We start from the raw sequence: 23,785 nt of genomic DNA on the forward strand, positions 1-23,785 counted from the left end.
GGTTGGTGCAGGATAGAGCAGGGTTTAGGGCTGTTGTGCATAGGGTCGCTATGAGTCGGAAACGACTCGACGGCACATAACAACAACAACAACAACCCTATCCTGAGCCACTCCCACTGAGACTGACACACCTCATCCCATTGCCCCAGTTACTGTGTCAATCCATCTCATCCAGGGTATTCCTCTCCTGTGCTGTCCCTCCACTCTTTCAAGCATGATGTCCCTCTCCAAGGACTGGTCCCTCCTGGCCACATGCCCAAAGTATGTGAGATGGATCTTCAAAATCCTAGTCTCCAAGGAGAAAATTGGCATCATCCTTTCCAAGATGGACCTATTTGTTCTCCTGGTGGTCCATGGTATGTTCAAAACTCTTCTCCAGCACCACAACTCAAAGACCTCAATTCTTCTTGTCATCCTTAGTTATTGTTCGCCTCTTTGACGAATAGCATGTAATTGTGCACCTTTGTCTCTAGACTGACATCATTGCTCCTCAGCACTCTGGGGGAACCCCTGAAAGCAATTCATCTTTTGATTTCCTGATTGCTGGTACCAAGAGTGTTGACTGATTTCCTGACTGCTAGTACCAAGAGTGTTGACTATGGAGTGTTACGTGAGGTATCTCTATCTACACGTGTGTATGTATTTTTGTTGTGAAATGCTATCAAGTCAACTCTAACTCACAGCAAACCTATGAACAACAGATGGAAACCTTGCCTAATCTAGTACCACCCTCAGACCCCGCTGTGTTTAAGTCTATGGTTACAGTCATGTGTCAATCTGTCTTGAGAGTCTTCCTCTCCTTCTCTACCTTCTCCTCTTCCAACTATGAGACCTTTTCCAGGGACCAGCACCTCCTGACAACACGCCGTTCATAAGATAAAGTCTCAGCAATCACCCTTGCTTCTGAGGACTGTACTTGACTGACCTGACCAATTTTTCTAAGGCAGATTTGGGGTTTTGGCTGTCCGTGGGTTATTTAACCCTCTTCACCAACCCTACAGTTCAAAGACAGTAATTCTCCTGGTCTTCCTTATTCATTGTCCAAATTTCACACACACGTGCAGCAATTGAAGTATCATGGGTTAGATCAAAGAGGTCTTATACTTTAAACTCTTTAGTTTCTTACAGAGGTCCTTGGCAAAGATGTGCCAGAGTTAATATATCTTGATTTCTTGACGCCTGCTTCCAGGGATGTTGATTGTAGAACAAGTGAAATTGAAATGAGACCTTGGACAACTTCAATCTTCTCTGCACCATGATCTTGTCTATTTATCCAGGTGTGAGGAACTTTGCTTTCTTGAGTTTGAGGTGAAATCCATACTGAAGGCTGTACTCTTTTATTGAGAACTTTGGTCTTCATTTTCAGTAAGCTAAGTTCTACCATCTGCATAATGCAGGTTGTTGATCACCTTTCCTCCAATTTTGATGCCACATTCCTCTTCATATAGTCCAGCATTCCGATGTAGCTTGATTGTGTGTGTGTGTGTGTGTGTGTGTGTGTGTGTGTGTGTGTCTAAATCGATCTATCTTCTAGTGATACAGTTTACAGTGAGTTGCACTGTTAACCCAGAGGCTAAGCATCTCTACAGGTTCGAAAGCCTCATTGTAACTTCTTGGGTAAAAGGTGGGCAGTCTCCTGTCATTAGGGTTTGCAGACTCAGAAAACCAATGAAGTGGCATCCTGAGCCAGAACTGACTTGATAGTGTGGGTTTGAGGTGAGTTATATGTATGTATGTACGTATGTATGCATGCATGTATGTATGACTGTCTTATTACTGAACCAGAACTAGCAGCTGACCTTCCCCTGGGTTTCCGAGGTTGTAAATTAACTGAGTACATAAAAGGAGATTGCTCTTCTTTCTCCCACAAGGCAGCTGGTGGATCTGAACCACCAGAAAGGCATGACCTTTGAGTCTTTAGGGTTGTAGCACAATTCCCTAAGGACTAGACCACCAAAGGTATAGGATATATATTCTTTTTTCTTGTTGTTGTTTGTTGACTGTAACTCATAGCGACTCTATGAACAGTAGCTATGAGCCTTGCCCTATCCTGAGCTAATCTCACTGTCTCCAACACATGGTATCCCCTGTTACTCCAATTACTGTGTTAATACATCTCATCCAGGATTTGCTTTCCTGTGCTGACCCTCCAACCTTCCAAATATGATATCTTTCTCCAAGAAAGATTTTTCCTTCCTGGCAACATGACCAAAGTATATGAGATGTACTTTCAGAATCCTTTCCTCCAAGCAGATATATATGGAGCTCTGGTGGCCTAGTGGTAAGAAGCTGCACTGCAATCCTGAAGGTAGAGAGTTCAAATCCACCAGAGAAGAATGGGCTATCTCCTTCCATGTGATCAGCTGATTTACTGCTGCCTTTGAAAACCCAATGGAGGGCCAGGTATGAGTCTGTTACAACCAGATGGCAAACAGCAAGATGTGTGTGTGTGTGTGTGTGTGTGTGTGTGTGTGTGTGTGTACAATTATCTTCCTCTAGATCCCTAACACAGATGCATGCTGTGAAAGCAGTTACTGAGCATGTACCAGCCACTCTACTAGATGCTGTGAACAGAGACCAGTACGATGCCTTCCCTTACAGTCCAGTAGAGGAACATGCAGGAGAGTCTGACTGGAGGATACCTATACCTGAATTGCTTTCATCACATTCACCACATGTCAAAGTGTCTGCTACCGAAATACCACCTCCTGGTGGTTGAGTGTGGTATGTGTTGTGCTGTTAACCAAAAAGTGATAGCTCAAATTCACCTGCAGCTCTAAGAAAGAAAGACATGCAGTGTCTTTATGCAAAGATTTACAACTTCAGAAATCTAACACCAGGTAACTGAGTCAATTAACTTGATCTTAGTGAGTTTGGGAGTTTTATTGCTGTGTATTCTTCAGGGAGTGCCTGGCACTAACCAGAATTTTGGTGATGTGAGTCTACCAGTCATTCCACAGCAGATGTGGCCATTTGCTTCTGTAAAGATTTACAATCTTGAAAATCACATGGGCAGTTCAATTCTGTTCAACAGGGTCTCTGTGAGAAGGATCCACTCTGTCAAGGGATTCTTCCATCCAAAGCAGTACTATCCAAATGAAGTAAAATGAGAACAGAGTACAATGCAGCCAAGTAAAATGAAGCAGGAGACATGTATATTTTCTCCTTAGTTCTGTGTGTCCAAAATAGCACCACTACATCATGTAATCACTATGAGCACATAATTGAGCTTATAGGAGGGTTGTGTTATATTTTGTTGTTGTTGTTAGGTGCCATCAAGTCACCTGCAAGTCATAGCGACCCTATTTACAACAGCTCCTAACCCTGCCCTATCTTGAGCCAATCTCACTGACTCTGACACACCTAATCAATCTCATTGCCCCAGTTATCATGTCAATTCATCTAATCCGAGGTCTTCCTCTCCTGAGCTAACCCCTCCACCCTTCCAAGCATGATATCCTTTCCCAAGGACTGGCCATGTGTTCAAAATATGTAACATAAAGCTTCAAAATCCTTGCCTCCAAGAAGAAACTTTTTTTCACCCTCTCCAAGACAGACCTATTTATTCTCCTAGTAGTCCATGGAATGTTCAATACTCTTCTCCAGCACCACAGCTCAAAGGCATCAGTTCTTCCTCTGGCATCCTTAGTCACTGCCAGCTCTTTGGTGCATAGCAAGTAACTACAAAGACCATGGCCTAGATCAATGTGTATTCTACACTTAGAACACAAGCAGGCAGTGGCCATGTGTGCATTGTTGTCAGGTGCTGTGAAGCTGGCTCTGACTTAGATCCCATACGTAACAGAATGAAGCACTGTACGACCACACCATCCTCACCATCTCACTATTGCTGCCATTGTGGCAATCCAGCTCTTTGAGGATCTTCTCCTGCTTCTGCTGACCAAGCATGATGTCCCTTCTGGTAACATGAAGCCAGTGACTTTCACGGATTGGAACAATTCTTTCCTTCACCTGGGTTCTTTTGCTCAAAGAATTTGCTCAAGAAAAAAAATTCATGTTCTATTGCTGGTGTAACAAATTGCTATACCCCTATAAGCTTAAAGCAACATAGATTTCTTATTTTGTAATTCACTGAAGTTCAATGGGCTAAAATCACTGCATCCTCAGGGCTGCAGACATTTCTGGAAGTTCTCAGAGACAGTGCTTCTTTGCTTCTAGAAGAGGCCAATGCCCTTGTGCTCATAAATTTCCTCCATCTTCAAAGTTACAACACTGCATCTATCGGACTTTTCTTCCCTTGGGCCACAGGCAAGGTTTTCCACCCGAAGAGATTCATGTGATCAGACTGAAAGTCAGGATAAGGAGAGCAGCCCTGGTAGTACAGTGAGTGGTTAAAAATCAAAAGGTTCTTGGTTCAAACCCCAAGTTGCACCATGGGAAAAGATGAGGTAGTTGGCATAAATCATGTCTTGGATACTCTATGGGGCAGTTTTACTCTGTCTTATAGAGTTGCTATGAGTTGGAATCAAGTTAATGGGTGCTTACCCCAATCACCATCTGCAAAATTCTTTTTACTTATAGGTTCTGAGGAACTAGAATGGGCTTATTTGGGAGGCATTATTTTCTCTATCGCAGGCACAATACCTTAGTCATTATCAAGAAGAGTAAGCATTAGTAGCTAGGAGCTTGTTAAATTCACAGGTTACACCTGAAAGGCTCTCTCTGCCTTTTGCTTTCAAGCTCACAAAGGACTATGGATATTATCTTCCCTTGGATAAGATAATTTTCACCGTATTTCTCACCCACGTGGTGTGCCCCTGAGTACAGAGCCCCCCGACCACAGAGAGTTCTTACCTGAAAAGGGCAGAGCAGGGTTTTCTTTCCAGTCTGTCTCTAAAGAATTGAGAAAACACTGAGTCTCTGACAGGAGCTGGAAGGAGATGAACCAGCTACAGCTTGTCTCAAAGCTTAATACCAGATCCAGTGAAGCAAGGAATGTTTGTGGGAGATTGAGAATTGTTTCAAGTCGTCAAATTAAACAAGCCCCAAAAAAATCCTTTTTAAAAGATTAACTTGTGCTTTGAGGGAGAAAGATGAGCAATCTCCTCCTGTACGATTTACAGCCCCCGCTGGAAGGTCCGCTGTAAAAGCGTCCCGACTACAAACGAACTCTGTAAGCAGTCGGCTGTGCTGTCCTACCACCTAGCGGCTCAGAGGAGCATTGCAGCCTCACGTTAGAAGCAGAGACAAAGCCAAGTGCAAAATTGAGGCAGGGCTTCCAAGGTTCCTTCCCAGGACCCCTGTTCCGTTGTACAAGCACCCAGAGCCTTTTGAAGGTTCTGCTGCGCTTTTCTCGCTTGTAGCTCTGTGACCGGACCAAATGGCTGGTGAGTGCTGAGAGTTACCGTGAACGCCAGCTGTCTTAGCTTAACAACTTCCCAGCACCTCAGTTCCTGCTTCTTCACACTGAATTAGAAGCCTTTTTCTGGGGAGAGGAGCATTACAAGATCATTCTCCACCTCTGTCCTCCTTCCTTCCCTCTCCTGCTAAAGGCAGGACGTTAGCACTGCCTCCCCCAACCCCTTCTCCAACCCTAATAATGCAGGGCACTAGGAATTTCCATTTGGCTAGAATTTGTGAATCTTTGTGCCAGAAGCTGTATGGGTGTACAAATATCAGACGTTAATAGTTGGGGGTTTGGGGTTTTTTTCCCAAATACTTTATGAGGAATTCTTGGGTGATGCAAACCGTTAATGTGACTGGCTGCTAACAAAAGTTAAAGTGTAAATCTAACCAGAAGTGCTTTGGAAGAAAGGCCTGGCAGTTCACATCTGAAAGACTGGACCACTGAACAGAGTGGGGGAGCACAGTTCTACTCTGGAACGCTTGGGGTCACCATGCTTTGAGGCTGGCTGAGGGACACAAAAGTGAGAAAGAAGACAGGCAGCTTCAATCACTTGTTATTCTGCCTCCACCTCACACACTAACAACCTTTAAGTGATTTTCAAGAAGAAAATCAGGTACTATCTGCCTTTTTCGGCAGTGTAATCCTCAAGAAATGCATTTTCTGTGTTGGGTTTTTTCCCCTCCTTTCAGTTATCTTCAGTTGTGCTTAAACATTACTTTCTCATCAACTTCTCTTTTGGAGGGGCGCAAATATTTCAGAACTATCTCATCACCTACTACGTACAATCCCTGTGAACAAATCATATTTAATATATGCTTCAAATGTGCTTTTGACTGTGAAATACAAAAATCATTTTTAAAATTAAGTGTAACATTTGGATACTCTGGCACATCCTTGGATAACCACGACTCATAATGAAAGAGTAATGCTATCTTCCACGCAGCCTCAAAAGGTGGTCAGAATTCCCCGACAGCTCCAAGGGCAATTGGTTGGCAGTCTTCCTTAAAGATGTACAACTGTACAAGTCCAGTGCAAGGTCACTATGAGTCAACTGGCTTAAACTGTTAATGGGTTTGGGGATTTCTTGGTGGTGGTTGATCCTTCAGTGAGAGCCTTGGTGGTACAGTGATTAAGCACTTAGTTGCTAACCAGGATGTTAGTGAGGTGAACGCCTCTGCTTCTGTAAAAACTAACAGTCTTGGAAATCACATAGGTGGCTCTACTCTGCCCTAAGGGAGCTCTAGTGGCCTCCTTGTAGGAGCTGTGCTGCCAACTGGAAACAGTGCTTCAAATCCACAGGGTGTTCTGCGGGAGAAAAATGGGCCATTTCCTTGATTTACTGCTTCTGAACAACCTCTGCAGGGTCAGCAATGAGTTGGTTCCGACTGGATGATACACAACGATCACACACACGTAGAAAGGAGGCATACAGCAACACACACATGTACACATACTGATTTTGACTCATGATGCCATGTGACATGTAGAATAGCCCCACAGTTTTCTAGGCGGTAATCTTTACAGGAGCACACTTGCAGGTCTTTTTCCCATGGAACTCTTTAGGGGAGGTTGGAAATGCCAAACCCTCAGTCAGCCGCTTAGCACTGAATCATGAAGACGACCATGACTTCTGATAGAAACACAGATATTCACAAAGCCACGTTTGTTTCTGCATGTATATAAACATAACTAAGAACTTCTTGCCTGCTTTTGAACTGTACTTCTCTTTCCCATTTTTTCCCTTTCCCATTCTTCTAAATTGCCGCTTTTCCAGTTCTGTTTTTGCCACGCATCCATAACATATGTAGCTATAGTTCATATAGCAAAATGTTCTTTTTCGGGTGGTTATTTTGGTTAGTCAAAATTTTTCTATTAAAAGTAACTCCAGTGTCAACATTTTAATGTGTATCCTAGAATTCCTATCTAGTATTAATACTGTGACACGGGGCAAAACAGGCAAGTTCAGCTTAACTAGGTTACACCCGGTACTGTTCTCCAAAGAGGCTGTAACGATGTTCCAGCCAGGACAATGTACAACTTGTCAGTGTGTCAGGTTGTCCTGAAAATAGACTCCTATTTTTGTGCAGCAAGTGTACTGTGTAGTGTTCTCAGATACATTTGCAGTGCATGAGGAAAGCAGGGATTTTTTTTTTTTTTCTCATCAGAGAGATCTAACAGAGTGGTTCATAGGAGTTATGATGCCAGATCATAGCTATACCTCTCCAGAGGCTGAAATCCACCAGTGGCTCCTTGGGGAAAAGATAGGCAGTCTCCTGTGGTGCAACTTAATAGCCTAGAAAACCCCTGGAGAATCAGCTATGAGTTGGTTCCTACAGAAGGCCATGAGCTTTCCTGTTATTCCATTTTGTGTTTTCTACTTTTTACAATAACTAGTTCTGGGATTTTTTTTTTATATTCCCCCCCCCCGCATTTATCTTGATAATATGCAACTTGTCTTTTTGTTGACTGTCCTAGAAATCTGTTTATTAAATATTCCATAAAAGATACAGGTACTTGTATCATTCTTCTTGGGAATTTTAACATGTACTCTATTTTTATGTGCCTTGCCAGAATTAACCAAATCTTATATGGCTGTCTAATTACTGGAAATTTCACAACTATCTTTTCTTCATACTGGGGCAAATAATAATTCTCAGTACCTCCCTCCTCCCTTCCTGTAATTAGGACCTGTGCTAGGTTTCTTTCCCCTCATGTCCACATTTCAAGGCTCTGAGGAGCACTGCTCAGGAAGAGGAGCACGCATGGTCTCGACGGAGCATCTATGGGCCCTTCCAACAGCCCCTTGCACTGGGATATTGCATTCTATGCCTTTCAGTGCGTCCCATGTGCTGTCCTCTGATGGACCCTGCAGGAAAGGCTATAGGGGCATTTGAGGAAGAGTGGTAGTCTCACTTGCAATTCTATGACCGGTCCCATATGGCTGCTAAGGAATTAACAGTCCAGAGCCCTCAGCCAACACCACTGCCTCAGCACCTCCAGCTATCTAGCCCCTGCTTCTTCACACTGAAACACAAGCCAGCTCTCTATCACTCATCACATCTTTGTTTTCCTTCACTACATCCTGGATAATCTTTTCTAATTCACTAATTCTCACTCTGCTATGTCTAACCTGCTGTTGAGTGTCTCATCTCCATTTTCCTTTCATTTTTTGAAGTTTCTACTTAGCATTTAAAAGTATCTTCTTGTTCCTTGTTCATGTATTTTAAAACTGATTTATTGAGCTGTAACTCACATACCTCAAAACTGACCCTTTTAAAGTAGATCAGTGATTTTTTTAGTATAGTCAGAGTTGTACAACCATTACTACTATCTAATTCCATAATATTTTTATTATCTCAAAAGAGCGCTCATCCAAACCTTACTGGATCTGATGTTATTCAGCATATTGACCAGACCTAGACAGCTCCATAGTGTGTCCTAGTGGCCTAACAGCAAGAAGCTGTGCTGCAATCTCAAAGACACGCGGTTCGAGGCCACCCACTGCTCCTCGTGAGGAGAGCCATCTCCCATCAAAGGGCAATTAACTGCCTCTGAAAACCCACCAGAGGGTCAGTTATGGGTCGGTTCCAACTCTACCAGTGCACAACAGCGGCCAACTCTATAGCAACTGTGGACTTTTCCACTCAACCCCTCACCTTCTGAAAACTACAATACTTTTTGGTTCAAGAGTGGTGAAAACATCACACTTGTTTGCAAAAATTCGGTCAACTTCATTAACCTTTCTGCACTAGCCACAACCCATGTAGGACTTGATCTGCAAAGGCCATTTTAACAAAGTAATGTATCTCCAAATCCAGACCATTCTGTCTCACAACAGCCCCCAATCCAATGTAATCAGAAGCCAGAAGTGGTTGTAATCAGACAAGAGGTTGATCTCTTGTTCTGATTCATACAAATAAAGTAGCCACAATGCTTTAAACCTGGGAAGGAACCCTAATTAGTTTCCATATGAAAGTGCATTTTTCTATTATTAATCTAATGGAGAGAAAGAACATAGATTATAGGAAAAAGATCATGAAAATGGGAGTATTTAGGTGAAAATCTGGATGCTCAGACTTACAGAAGGATAGTATGTATACACACAACGTTCCCACCTTCAAAGGAAAATGTCAAATCTCTAGTTTCTAGGACAAAGCAAAAAAATAGACTCAAAGTACCTTGCGACCCCCTAAACCAGAAACAGGCCTTCAAGCTGATTCTAAGTCACGATTACCATATGTGTGTATGAGCTGTGCTCCACAGGGGTTTTGACGGTGGATTTTTCAGAAGTAGGTTGCCACATTTTTGGTCCAGGAACTCTCTAGGTAGATCTGACCCTTCAACTCTTTGGTTAATGACTATGCACACTATGTACCCATCACCCAGGGTTTCCCCTCGACTCTGCAGGTTTTCTTCAATTCTGTTTGAGTATTATCCCCACCCTGGTTACTGTTACTACTGCATAAAGCTCAGTAACATGCTTTGATCCCCTCAATCAGCACATTTCAGCACCATCTTCATCCAGGGCAGTATGAAAAGGCGACACGTGAAATGGCCTGTTACACATCCTTAGTGTAGACCCTCTGAGAATCACTGATTATTAGTAATACATCTTTGGGAAGACATCTCTATAAGTCAGGAAGCCACAATTATTCATATAAAATGTCTTATTAAAATCAGTCTACCATTTTTGGTATTCTGAATGACAAGAATAAGATTTTTAAAAGGAGATGTAAACATGTTAGAACTGGTTCTTTATAACCTATGGTGCCTTTCTCTTCTAACTCTATTACAGGCTTAAAACTATGTTGTTATTTAATAGAAACTTTTTTATACTGGTTTTCTTACAAAGTTCATACATATTGGTTTTTCACACCAGATCTTTCCCATTTCCTTACTCTACCCCTCCGTTCCCCCATCAAATTGTGTGACCCTATGATTACCCCGCCCCCACCATCCTTACCCCTCTGTTCCCCCCTCCTTGGAGCCTCATACACGGTTATCTATTTTTACAATAATGGTCTTATATAGTATTTGTCCTTATGCGACTGAGTTAGTTCACTAAGCACAATGCTCTCCAGTCCCTGCCCAATTAGGTGGTGATTTACAAAATCATTGCTCCTATGTGCCGCTTAATATTCTACTTATGTGAATGTACCATTTTTCAATCAATGTGATTGTTGTTGGACATCTGGGCTTTTTCCATCTTCTTGCATTGGTTAATAGCGCTGCTATGAAAACTGGCATACAAGTCTCGGTTTGTGCTTCAGTTTTCACTTTCTGGGGGTATATTCCAAGCAGTGAAATAGCTGAGTCATAGGAAATTTCTATGTTCAGATTTCTGAGGAAATGCCAAACTGCCTTCCAGAGTACTACGTTTTTAATAATTACTAGGGTGTGGGGGTTTTTTTCTCCTCAAGAGCAGTAAACTGACAAGCCCATCATTTCTAGTCTGCTTGTCCTCTTTCTGTAGTCCTACAGGAGAGTTGTTGAAGGATGCAGCAAATGTTCCGATTCTGTAAGCACATTAAGTATTTCATCTGCTCTAAGTCAGAAGCAGCATTTCAGATGCCTGTGGGGCCTGAGCCGTCAAAGTGGATCAGGTAGTGCTGGAGGCAAACAAGAACTGATGAAGGGGCAATCATGATTCAGCTCCTGCCAACTGTGGTCACCCAGGAATGTGAGCAGTGTCCCAGAGCTGTCAAGTTTTCCAGAAAGGCTGGAAAAAGAAATATATATAGCCATTCTTTGAGACAAGAGTCCAGTTTTGACCTCTTGCTCTAATTCTTATACAGATCTGTTTTTAAAGACCCAAACATCTTTTTCCATCAAGTAGATTCCGACTCCTTGCAATTCTGTAGGACAAAACAGAACTGCCCAGGCTCCCAAGGCTGTAAGCTTTAAGGATACAGACTGCCTCACCTCTCCCACATACAGTGTGTCTGGTCAGTTCAATAATCACATTTCAGGTTAGCAGCCAAGTGCTCCTCACTGAAAAAGGGGAAGTGATAAAAAGTCAAGTTTGAGGCTTCAATTCTCTCTTGAAAATAATTCTTCAATGTTTCCAGACAGAACATTACCTGTTCCCTTCCCTACCCAGTCCCCCATAGTGAGTTCCATGCTATGAGGGAGTTAACACGGTTGACCGCTTAACATAAGATTGGAAGTTCAGAAGGAAGATCTGGCAATCTACTTCCAAAAGGGCACTCACTAAAAACCTAATGATGTGCAGCTCTATTCTGACACACAATGGGCCATCATGAATTAAGGGCTGACTTAACTGCAACTAGTTTGTGACAAAGGCATGCGGTTTGATCCCACAAGTTATTCACAAGATGCGCAATCTCTTCTCACATGACTTCCTGCCTCTGAAAACCAACTGGAGAGAGTGAGCTATGGGTCGGTTCCCACTTCATAGTGGGAACATAAGACCCCATCAAAATAAAGTGAGAATGGTAAGATTATCAAATTTTAAGAGAAAAAAAATGAAAAAATCACCTCTACAGATGTCCTTGTGCATTCTTTATTTTTCCTGCTGCAAAAAATCAAGATCTTCATTCTATCCTTCTTATAAAACAGTACCAGTAGGATATTCTTCCTTAGGTATATAACATCTCCATCCTTCACAATTTAAAATCTGAGGTAATTCTTCAAGTTCTATCTTTCAACCTATTATCCTGGTCAAGATGTGAATCACAAATAATCTCAGAATATAAAACTGTGAAAATACCATTTGCCCCAACTTACCACTCTTTTTTGAGTCATTCTCACTGTTGAACTTGGAGTCTATGGAATCTTGCGTTTTTTTCCCCTCAGAGTTATTAAAATAATTTTTTTTAGGTAACTGAGATATACTTACACCCAAACTTTCACACTCATTGCTATTATTTTCCAACATTTTGAAATATTCATGAAAAGCTAGAATGGCTTTACCCAATTTCAGGGCTTCAAACACTTTGGAGGACATTTAATTCTACTAGTAAAAACAAGGCGGAGCACTGGTGGTGGCCGAGGTGGTGACTGCCTGTCAACACAAGTCAAGCAGTTCAAATCCATCAACTGTTCCACAAGAGAAAGATGGGCAATCTCTTCCCTTTCAATGTACAAACTGGAATCCCAATAAAGGATCAACTATGAGTCAGTTCTAACTCAACGGCAATCAAATTTTTGTCTGAAGCAATTAAGCAGACAGCACTTGCATATCTCATGTTATGTCATATGATGGAGAATCTCTTTACAACAAGAATTTCATAGCCAAACTAATAATCCAAATGATCATCAAGACTCTACTTTGCACTAACGTCTAAAATCAGCCTTTCAAATAACTGAGGTCAGCATCTAGAGGCAATCTGAGTAGAAAAAGCCCCTAGTCGTAGTAATAAAAAAGACTTTTGGTTTCTCTTGTTCTGGAAAACTATGATGTCAGAATGTAGATCCTTTGGTGTGTCTTATTTCACAGTAATCCCACTTGCATGCCAATGTTTTGTCGAGACATTAACAAGGTAATACAGAAAGAAATCCAAAGCCAGGCATCTCTTAAATTTATTGGAGGATTCTTAGTTGGGGGGAAGAAAGGTCACAGGCTTAAACAAGATTAAAAAACAAAACAAAACAAAAACACAATTCATTGCAAATTATTACATAAGTAATTATTACAAAGATAAGTTGAGTCACTGCTAAAACAAAGAAAATTTTAGTGCATCCTGAAGTTCATATTTTGGTAAGTGAATATATTAAATTACTGAAGAGAAAAAAAGGTTACTGTTACACAGTACAAAATCTTAATGTAGTAATTCAGCACAAATAAACAGCTACAATCAGTGGAAGCTGCTTTTGATATATCTCAGGTGTATTAAACAAGAATGTAGATTACTTATAACACGACACAAGTAACCAAAGGTAGCAAATCCAGCAATATTAAAGCCTGATATTAAATAGTATTCAAACATTACAACAAAAAAACAGAACAATGACTTCCTAACAATTACAACCCTACCCATACAAAAGGAATGTACATGGATGGTAAAAAAATAATAAATAAATAAAGTGACATGAGTGAGTACTGCATCTCCATCTTCAGAGCAGGTTACAAAATATGAATAGATGCTTCCAGGGCATTTTACCGAAAATGAGAAAATAGAATTCATTTCACTTTAGTACAATTTCAAAGTTCTCACCACAAGCTCTAATGCTCTGTGCTGGTGACAGGTAGACAGGGTTCTTAATGGAAAGCTCTTTCTCTACACCCTGAGTTTACATTATTATTAACAACAACAAAAGACTTCTGTGGCAAGTTTCCTTTTAATAATGCAAAGTTTAAAGTGATATGCTAAGGGTAGATGGGCAATATTAATTCTGGAGGAAGATTATTAGCTAAGCATTTAACAAAGCAGTCATGAGAGGCTGGGCTCTGCTGAGACAAGATTCAACAGTGCATTTAGGGAGCACACACTAGTGTCACAGGCATATGTGCAAACTTGTACTTTATTACATGGTGTACTCAGTAAGCAATTAAATGCTTGAATAAACATAAAACCCTTATTTAAGCAATATTAAAATATTGTGAATTGAATTCATTCATACCAAATATCAAATATCTGAAAGGGTTAGGTGGAAGATTTTTCAAAGTATAAAGATGTTATCATGTATATTCACAGGAGTTATTTTTATAAACCTGTTAAATCACATCAAAACATCAAGAGATATTGATATTTGCTTGTGATTTAAAAATTAATTCTTTTGTATAAACCAGGGAACATTTTCAAAATCAACATATGCCCAAAATATAAGTGTAATTTAAATCTGGCTTAAGAAAAAGAGGATATGAAACATTACCACATTTCAGTCTTAAAAAACCCCAATGTACTAAAAAACCCCATCAGAGGTCTTCCTCATTTTCATTCCACATTTTCATCCAGTGGTTCCTGAACTGACAAACAAAGAATTCAGCTCAATGAACTATCACAACTTAAATAGCTCTGAGTAAAACATGGTCTTTCTTAAGGGCCAAACTGCACAGAATGACAATATTACAATATAAATATGTCAAGCAGATTTCTAATAAAATACAGACAGTGAGGGATAACCTCAAAAAAAAGGAGGTGTTTTGAAAGTTGAGCAGCCAAGCAGATCAAAAACATCTTTGGAAAATCACAATACACAAAGTGCTTTGAAAGAAAGGAAGCTTCAACTGTACTTGATTAAAAGATACTGATCCAAACACAAATGTTTTCTGAATGTAGGATAGTTTAACTCATGCTTCTCTTTACATCTGTCAATACTTAAATTCCTTCCCGTGTCCTTGCACTGAACTAGGACATGTACAGAGTTCCACTATTATAATTATCAAGTATGCTAATACATAGTTCTGTCACTATGCAGGTGTTAAATAAGAGAACTTGGGACACACAACACAGCTCGTAAAAGAGAAAGGAACTAAGGATATGAGGACAATGTTACCTCAAACTTACCTTAAGAGAAATAAGCATTTTGAAACACAAAAAGTTTCATAAAACTAATACAATAATATATTATTACTTTACTTGGAAAAAAATTGAGAACTGTTTTGCTGTTGATCAACAATACATATATCCAGGTTTTTAAACACAATTTAATAGTTAATATACTCATTAAAAAAACACAATCTAAAATTGAAAATCCAATTAATTGTTGTTACAATTAACAAGAGCAAATATTCTAAAACTCCTAACATCTAAAACCCCAGTCGAGTGTGACTGCATCTTAAGTTCCAAGAAGCTAATGACAGAAATAATTCTGATTCTGTACTTCCTCCAGTCCTCTCCTTACAAAACACCTGAAGAAACTTCAACAAACACTTTTGTTCAAACTTTCCTCTACTTCCATGGTCCTGTATTTTAAAATCCCAACGCTGATAGTATAACTTCAAAAAATATCCTAATAATTTTGAGTGGTTGTCTTTAAGAGCAATCTCTTTCAGTAGAAAATATGTTTCTCTACTGTAATTATTAATCCACACTTATATAAGTGCCCTTATTCTCTGCTCCCTGGCAGGAGCCATGCATTCCACACTTTGTGTAGCTTCTGGAACTGTTAGTGCTCAGGAGTAGAGGAATTTCAGTGGAGAAAATTATATACCTTCAATTACAAAGCCCTGTGGGGAAAAGCAGACACTTAAGCGGGCACACCCATACACAGAACTGAGCATAATCTGGGTACTCTAATCACGTCATGACAAAGCAATAAAGAAAAGAAGCAAAGTCCACCAAGATCATGGCAGGGGGCTTTACAAAAGAGTGAACTTATAATTTCTCTGCAAGAGAAAAAAAATGCCCATTTTTCTAGGAAAAGCTTATCCTTGAGTGAAAACGGGTAAAAATTTCAATGAAGAAAGTGTTATTGAATTCATTTCCTTAATAATTTTACATTTTCAACAAGTCTGACAATTTGAATTTTCATTTGTTGGGTAATGGAACCCAAAATCTTTTCAGAGAAAGAAATAAAATCTCACTGCACAAGCTTTACATTTTATTTAAAGCACTTTTTTTAAAAGTAACAAGTGGGTTTTTAACTGAGAAAATGGTAAAAAGGGGACACCAATCAACTTCAAGGTCAAAGTACTTCTTTACGAGCACACGTGCTTATGCTTATGGACATGGACATGCGCGCGCGCGCGCGCGCACACACACACACATAACCACAAACGCTTTTCTTGCCAGAACAACTGGCAGAATTGATAAGTAATGTCTTTGATGAAGGACTGTGGAAATTATCACAAGCCTAAAATACTAATGTTTCTGCTAAATGATTTGAGGATCAAAACAGCTACTAATAGCTAAACTAGGAAACAAAGCTGATTTTTAAAACCACAACAAAAAGAAATATTCCAAATAAACAGAAGTATACTCAGCTTTAGTATTTGGTAACAGATTGGTTACTCACAGGGTATGACTTGTTTGCAAAGGCGCACACCTGTCACTTTAACTGTAGCAAGCAAATGACAATTATCTCCGGAACCTATTCTCAGCCACCTTCAGTGCAATTTCTAGCAGCTCTATTTGGATGCAAAAAGAACATGAGGGGACAGTGCCCCTAAAAACCTCCTGTTTAGACCTTCCTTCATATTTATGTTGTTAGGGTGTGAACACAATACAAGTGGATAGAAGAATAAATGAAAGTATTCTGACAGATTACAAAAGTATGACCTATGTACACTGTGACATAAGCATTGGAAAAGGTATACTTACTTTCCTCTCAAAGTTAATTAATATTTACTATTTGAATCTTACCCTAATAATCTGTTTCTTCTCCCAAAACAAACAGTAAAAAATCTACTGGTTTGGCCTCTGTCCTATACATTTTCCAAGAGCCAATCAAACAGCGACTTGTGCCTCTCCCCGCTGGTGGTCGTCTCAGTGGTGTCATAGTATTTCAGCACAGCCTGCAGGAGGTCTCCCACGCGCCAGCCTTTCTCTTGTAAATGTTTTGAAAGCTAACAAGAAAGAAAAGTGTGCCAAACATTAACCAAAAGAAAAGTTTTAACAGCAGATGAAACAAAGAATCTTACTGTTTACAATTAACTGCTGTTTCCCAGTTATTACAAGAACTTCTCCTCTAAAGTGCCATCCCCTCACCCAAACAGAAGAACACTCTTCCTTCCTGGCCTGTATAAACATATCTTCTCTACAGAGGGACACTGGAATTGCTGGCGACACAACCCACAAACCTCACCCAGCTGATAGTCTGCCGGAGGACAGAGGCTACATGGCTACAGGAAATGCTTATAAAGTGAGTGAACGGCAATGGCCACACCCTCAATTCAGAACATAAAATAATAAAGAGGATGGCAAGCTTAATAATAAAAGGATGTGAATTTTCCTCCCACAACACAGTGTGGGATTTTTTTCTGGAATACACACGCTAGCCTCAACGGAAGCATGGCTTTCTAAGTTAAGAAATTTAAACATTCCTCCTCTTCCCAAAAGAAAACACGGGTTTTAATGAACTGTCTTCACCAATCAGAATGTACTTTCCACTTTTTTTTTTTACTATTAACTTCTTAGAAACTATTAGTGTTTTCTAATATTTAACAGCTCTAGTGAGACTTATTTGAAGTACATGTAAATTAATGTACTTTCCACTCTTTTTTTCTATTAAGTTAATAGAAACTATCAGTGTTTTCTAATATTTAACAGATCTAGTGAGACTTATTTGAAGTACATAAATTAATGGTTTTTAAAATATTCACTGACATTTACCATTGTCACCACAATCATATTTCAAACACTTTCATCATCTCAAAAAGAAACCCTGTACCATGAGCATTCACTCCCTATTTCTCCCCAGATCCCTCCATCTAAGCCAACTGCATACTGGTCTACTTTCTATCTCTACAGACCTGCCAATTCTAGGTATTTTATGTACACAGAATTTTATGTTATGCATAATTTCATGACTAGCTTCTTTCACTTATATTCTTTTCAAGGTTTAGTCACTGTTTATCCACAGCATGTACCAGTACTTCCCTTTTATTGTCATGTATTAATACTTGCTGTATGGAAATTATATATATATATTCATTTATTCATTCATAAGTTAATGAATATATTTGGCTATTTCTACTTTCAACTATTATGAATAATGTTACTACAAGCACTCATCAACAAATTTTGGTGTAAACTATGTTTTTGATTCTTTCAAGTATATACATCTAGATGTGAGACGTGCTAGATCATACGGTAACTGTTTAAAACTTTCTGAAGAACTGTCAGAAGGTTTTCCAAAGCAGCTGTGCCTTTGAGCTGTGTGCTGAAGAAGAGCACTGAATATACCATAGACTGCTAGAAGAACAAACAGGTTCATGCTAGAGAGGGTGAAACCAGGCTGCTCCTTGGAGGCAAGGTTCTGAAGCTTCATCTGACATACTTTGGGCATGATGTTGCTGCCATGTGAGACCAATCCTCGAAGAGGGACATCATGCTTGGGAGGGTGGAGGGACAGCACAAGAAAGGAAGACCCTCAATGAGATGGATTGATTCAATGACTGGGGTAATGGGGGTACGTGTGTCAGAGACAATAAAATTGGCACAGGACAGAGAGGACTGTTTTACATAGGGTTGCTATAAGTCTCAGGAAACTTGATGGCACATTAACAATAACAACCAGCAATGAAGAAAGCTACTAATTTCTCCAAATTCTTGTCTACTTGTTATCACATTACTTTGAGATTATATTCATCCTTCTGGGGCTGAAGTGGCATTTCACTGTGGTTCTGAGTTGCATTTTCCTGATGACAAATGATGCTGAGCATTTTTTTACTTTTTTAAAAACAAACTGGCCAATTTTATTGAAGAGAAACATGATTTCTTTTTCATTAGTCTTTTCTGGAAGGTCTTTCATGGCATCAGAGTCACCTGGAACAATGATAAACAATGTGCACACTCTGCAGTATTTTCCACACACTGTGTACCCAGTTAAGTATTATTCCCAGTGTAGTGATGTTTTGGCCAACATAGTGTCGTACTCGTATTCTATTTCAGATTTCCTCAAGGCTGGACAGTTGTTGGTTGAGTATGACCAACTTGGCCTTTCTTTGCCTGATCATCTTCAGAGTCCTGCTGTACCCCAGCATGTATTTTCCTACTTTTCATAACAAGTTGGAGCCTAGAGATGATCGACTCCAGGGACTTTTTTGTCTTTTTCACAGCTATCACCTTCTCACCTTTGAGTGGCCAGACCTCCACAGACTGCTGCAAATGGCCAGGGAGGGCTAAAAGCAGCGCTGATCATCTTTCCATGTGTGTATTAGGCTCTTGCATAGCCTCTTTGATTGAGCAATGCCCATTCCTTTGCCCATTCACTTGAGTCCTCTTTTTATTTATCTACTACTGAGTTGGAAAAGTTCTTTATATATTTCTAGTCCCATCAGATATGCAGTTTGCAAATATTTTCGATTATTTGTGTTCTTTTTCTTTTCTTTTAAACATACAAGTCTTTTATTTTTTATGAAGTCCAATTTATCCATTTTTTTTCTCTTGTGCAAATTATCTTTGACTTATATACTTTGCATCCCTACACAAGGCACCCTGGTAGTACAGTGGTTAAGCACACAGCTGCTGACAGAAAAGGCAGCAGTTCAAATACACTGAGAGAGAACATAATGGGCTTTTGTTTTGTATTGCTAAAACGGACAGTAAGTCTCTTGCTTCTTTTCTTAGCAGTAGTTTTAAATTCCTAAAGTGAACCAGCAACAGGACTCAATTCCCCCAGCAACTCTGCCTCTGCTCCTCCTCCCCTTCCTCGGGACTCCATTCATCGGTCAAGCGGTCATGCACCTTGCCCTCCCTGGCTTCTTTCTTAATGCAACAGGGCTGGAACCCAAGGTATCCATGAGCTCTCAGCTCTGGGGGCAGAGTGCTGGTACCTTCTGTACGTGATTAGTAAGTGGTAGCACCATCACTCCTGGCACCCGCAATCCATTCCCTGTTCAGATCCTGCAGCCACTTTCCATACTCCCATACTCTCTACCCTGTACCCAAGTGTAAAAAATCTCAGTCCAGCTGACAGTATAGCTCCTGCCTATCCCAACAACCTGCTTGGCAAAGTTAGTCTTTCGTATCCTGTGGCTATAGCTCTTGTGTTTTGTTTAGCAATTTCTCACAAAGTTTTTCTGTTGTTGTTTTTTTGAAATAAAGTTTTAACATAACAGACTTTATAGAGATTTATCTATGGATTATACAAGGCCTGCCTTTGTGTAATATGGTGTTCTCACAATGTCCAATTCAAAATACATCCTATTTCACAGAATGTATCCTCTATGTTGATCAACACATACTTGTGTTAACATATACAGGTAAATGTTATATATCTATTATCATTATCATATAAATATCAGCACTTTCTTCTTAACTGTTTCATAGACTTCCAGCACAAAGTAAGGAGCCCTATCTACTATGTGACAGAAAGTATCACACTTAAATTAGATACTTACTAGGATAAACTCCTTTTTGGTGGAGTCATGGAAATAAAGTTCTTCAACTTCAGCCTCTGAGGCGATCAGCCACTGAAGAATAATCCTCAACTGAGGGTCTACTGTGCACATTTCCATGTCAACATTTGTAATTAGCAGAGTCTTTCCATCTCGTCCCAAGCCTAATATTTAAATTTAAACAATACAATGAAATAAAATTGATTCCACACAATACTCTAGCTTCTAATGATCTGTTTTCCATTAAGATTTCAATGAACACTGGGAATTAAAAAAAAAAATCCTTTTTTTTTTCCTTAACATTAACTTTGAAAGCACAAAATAGCACAAAAACAATAAAGTAACTCTGATCATTTACTAACAGGCCAAAATCAAAACAATATTTTTATGTACTCAATTCTAATACCATAAATGCCTTAATCTGTCAAAAGATCTACGAGGGAAAGATAGGAAAGAAAACTTTACAAAATTAAAAAACTCACTGCTGTCGCGTCAACACCAACTCATAGGTGACCATGTACTGGGTTTCTGAGGTAGTAAATCATATTGCCCATCTTTTTCCCACAGAGGCACTGGTGGATTCAAACTGCCAGAAGGTATGACCTCCGAGTCAGCAGCTCGATTTCCTTTAGACTAGGCCACAAAAATCAACTATCTTTACAACAAAAACTAAAATGAGGCACACAACAAAACCCTTTAGATTTAAGAAAAAAATTTAAAAAAATACTTGAAGAAAGCTGTCTGGACTATGTGCACTGGATAGATCTGTGGAGATGGATGCAACCTCAAACAAAACTCTAAAATGTTCCAGAACAAAGGCACTGATTTCAGGATTAAGAAATGCTTGATCCAAGCCACAACAATATTTTCAATCACCCCACTGCGTGTGAAAGCTGGACAAGTAAGAGAGACTGAAAATTTTATGCTTTTTTAATTACAGTGTGGGTCACATACTCTGGATGTGTTATCAGGATGGGTCAACCCTTGAAGAAGGACAGGTCTTCAGGACATCTTGTTTAATAAAGTAGGTCAGTAACAAAGAAAGTCCTCAACAAGGTGGACTGACACAGAGGCTCACAGTGGGTTCAGACAGAGGAACCACTGTGAGAATGGTAAAGCACTGGGCAGCATTTTGTTTTGTTGTTATGTAAGATCACTAGGAGTTGAACAGATTAAACAGCATTTAATGACAGGAACAGTAGCAGGTGAAAAATATTCATATTGCATATACTAGATCTTTGCAAACTCTATTAATCCTTCCTCTACCTTAAGAGGTAGGGACAATTATCACTTACATTTTATAGATAAGAAATCTACAGCAAAAACAGATAGAGAGAGGTACCAGGGTCTTACAAGCAAAATAAATGGGGACAGAATATGGAACTATCACTTACATGTCAAAAGACTGACCAGAAAATTTTCTGGAACAACTTTTAATAAGATCAATTGGTAAGATCAATAATAATCAATTAGTGATGTAGCCAAATGAAAGTTCAAATTTTAAGAAATTCACTTCAGCAATTTGCTTTACCATTCCTAAAGAAATTATAGTGGGGGGGGGACATCACTGGCTCAAAAATAAATACCTCAAGCAATACAGATATATCTGTACATGCATTACATAGATGGTATTATTAATATTTTCCTAATAAATAATAAGAAATTCAACCACTTGAATACAAAGAAAATTCAGCTTCCACATGAAAAAGTTCTAGATTCACTCAGCCATTGTACTAATATTTTATTAAGATTAGAAACCATGTTCAAAAACTCTGTGACTGTGTTATGTGGTATTTTCATATCTGGAACTATGTCCATGAAAAGAAAACCCTTTTTTTTTCCTTCAAATATGTGTATATAAGCAGGTAGGATTAGCACTGGAGGAGGAATTAGGTGAATTTAGCAATATTTTTAAATTTATTTATTTATTTCCGTTTGGCCTTAAAACACTAATTTTAGAAGCTACCAGTCTGGAAGGAAGAAAGTAACCATTCCAATACATGTGACAGGTAGGACACATTCAGTGGAGACACATGCAATGCTGTGAGGCTGAGCAGGTTTCGGCCCAGCATACACACTAAGCTGGACCTGTAAGAAAGACCTGGCAATCTACCCTGGGCAACTGGCCAATGGAAGCCCTGTGGACGGCAATGTTCTAAGCCATACCAATCATGGGGATGGCACAGGGTGGACTGGACAGAACTCTGCACCATCCTGTACAAGGTCACTCAGAGTCCCCAGAGGCTGACTTAGTAGTAGCTAAGAGCAGCATTTCTCAAATTAGGTACAAGAGCTTCAAAATTTCCACTTTAAGTAATTATATACAGAAATTATCATGAATTTCTCTCTCAAATGATAGAATAATTTTCTTATAAGTATTTTAGCATTTATCATAATGAGTATTTCATTAGTTTAGCAATCAAATAATAAAACTGCTCAGCAAGAGACTTGTAACTGAACAAAGAAAACAAGCTTAACTGCTCTCTGATTTGTAATGTTTTACACAAATAGTACAGTTAATGCAATGAAAATGCACGAATATAAAAATTATAGAGTATTTCAGGGAGCATCACCAAATAAAAACAACATATAAACACCTTGAAAATATAAAACACAAATTACCTTCTACAACATCCCCATGCGCTTCATCTGTATCATCAGGTTCATCACTTTGTCAATAAAACAGCAGAAGTAGTTGGGGGAAAAAATTTTTTAATTAATACCTTAAAACCAATTCTTAAAATGTGGTAAGGAACAACTGTTACAGTATGATGTATGACATTTAGAAAGGGAAGAATGACAATAAAAAAGGAAGCGTTGCTTCTCACACCATTTCATGTTGAAATAAGAATTGCAAATGATGCCCAAAGATAACTCATCTATCAATAACCAAGGCCTACCCTACCGTGGACATACAAAAAAAAAGCAAACTTACTGCTGAAGAGTTCATTTAGACTCAGAGTAAGCCTACAGGATTGAGTAGAACTTCCCCACAGGATGTTCAAGGCTGTGTAAATCATGATAGAAGCAGACTGCCCATCTTTTCCCTGGGGTTACCTGGTGGAGTTGAACTGCCAACCTTCTGTTAGCAGCCAAGTGATTTAACCAGTGTGACACCAGGCTTCCTCCATGCACACTCCCCACTTCACTGTCACAGAGTCAGACTGACTCATAGCTGATCCTCCAGTGAGTTTTTAGAGGCTACGAGTTTTAGAGGCTGAGAGATTGTCCATCTTTCTCCTAATGAGCAGCTGGTGGATTCAAACCACCGGAGAGGTGTCACCTTTGGGTTAACATTGCAACTCCTATGTAAAATCAAGTTCAAAGCCAAAGTACTAATTTGTTTTAGATTAATACAGCACTTTAAGTATCATGGAATATCATGAATTATTAGGCATTTCTTAATGCTTTTCCTGCTGTCATTTTTAAGAGTCCATTTTCTTTATATTGTT

At 39.4% G+C, this 23,785-nt stretch overlaps 1 protein-coding gene and 1 pseudogene across 1 annotated transcript in view; both read right to left on the reverse strand.

Annotated features, from left to right (window-relative positions):
- Positions 1–16,697: 16,697 nt before the first annotated feature.
- Positions 16,698–23,785, reverse strand: part of AKAP11 (A kinase (PRKA) anchor protein 11) — a 48,173-nt gene continuing 41,085 nt past the window's right edge. The window contains exons 9-11 of the mRNA XM_006884614.1: positions 22,956–23,002; positions 20,337–20,497; positions 16,698–16,838 (exon numbers count right to left, since the gene is read on the reverse strand). Of these exons, the coding sequence (XP_006884676.1) occupies positions 16,698–16,838; positions 20,337–20,497; positions 22,956–23,002 (349 nt within the window). The remainder of the gene's footprint in view (positions 16,839–20,336; positions 20,498–22,955; positions 23,003–23,785) is intronic.
- On the reverse strand, positions 17,030–19,802 carry LOC102864272 (annotated as a pseudogene).

Source organism: Elephantulus edwardii, unplaced genomic scaffold (assembly GCF_000299155.1).
Source record: "Elephantulus edwardii isolate Elephantulus edwardi_28Jun2011 unplaced genomic scaffold, EleEdw1.0 scaffold00036, whole genome shotgun sequence".
Lineage (NCBI taxonomy): Eukaryota > Metazoa > Chordata > Mammalia > Macroscelidea > Macroscelididae > Elephantulus > Elephantulus edwardii.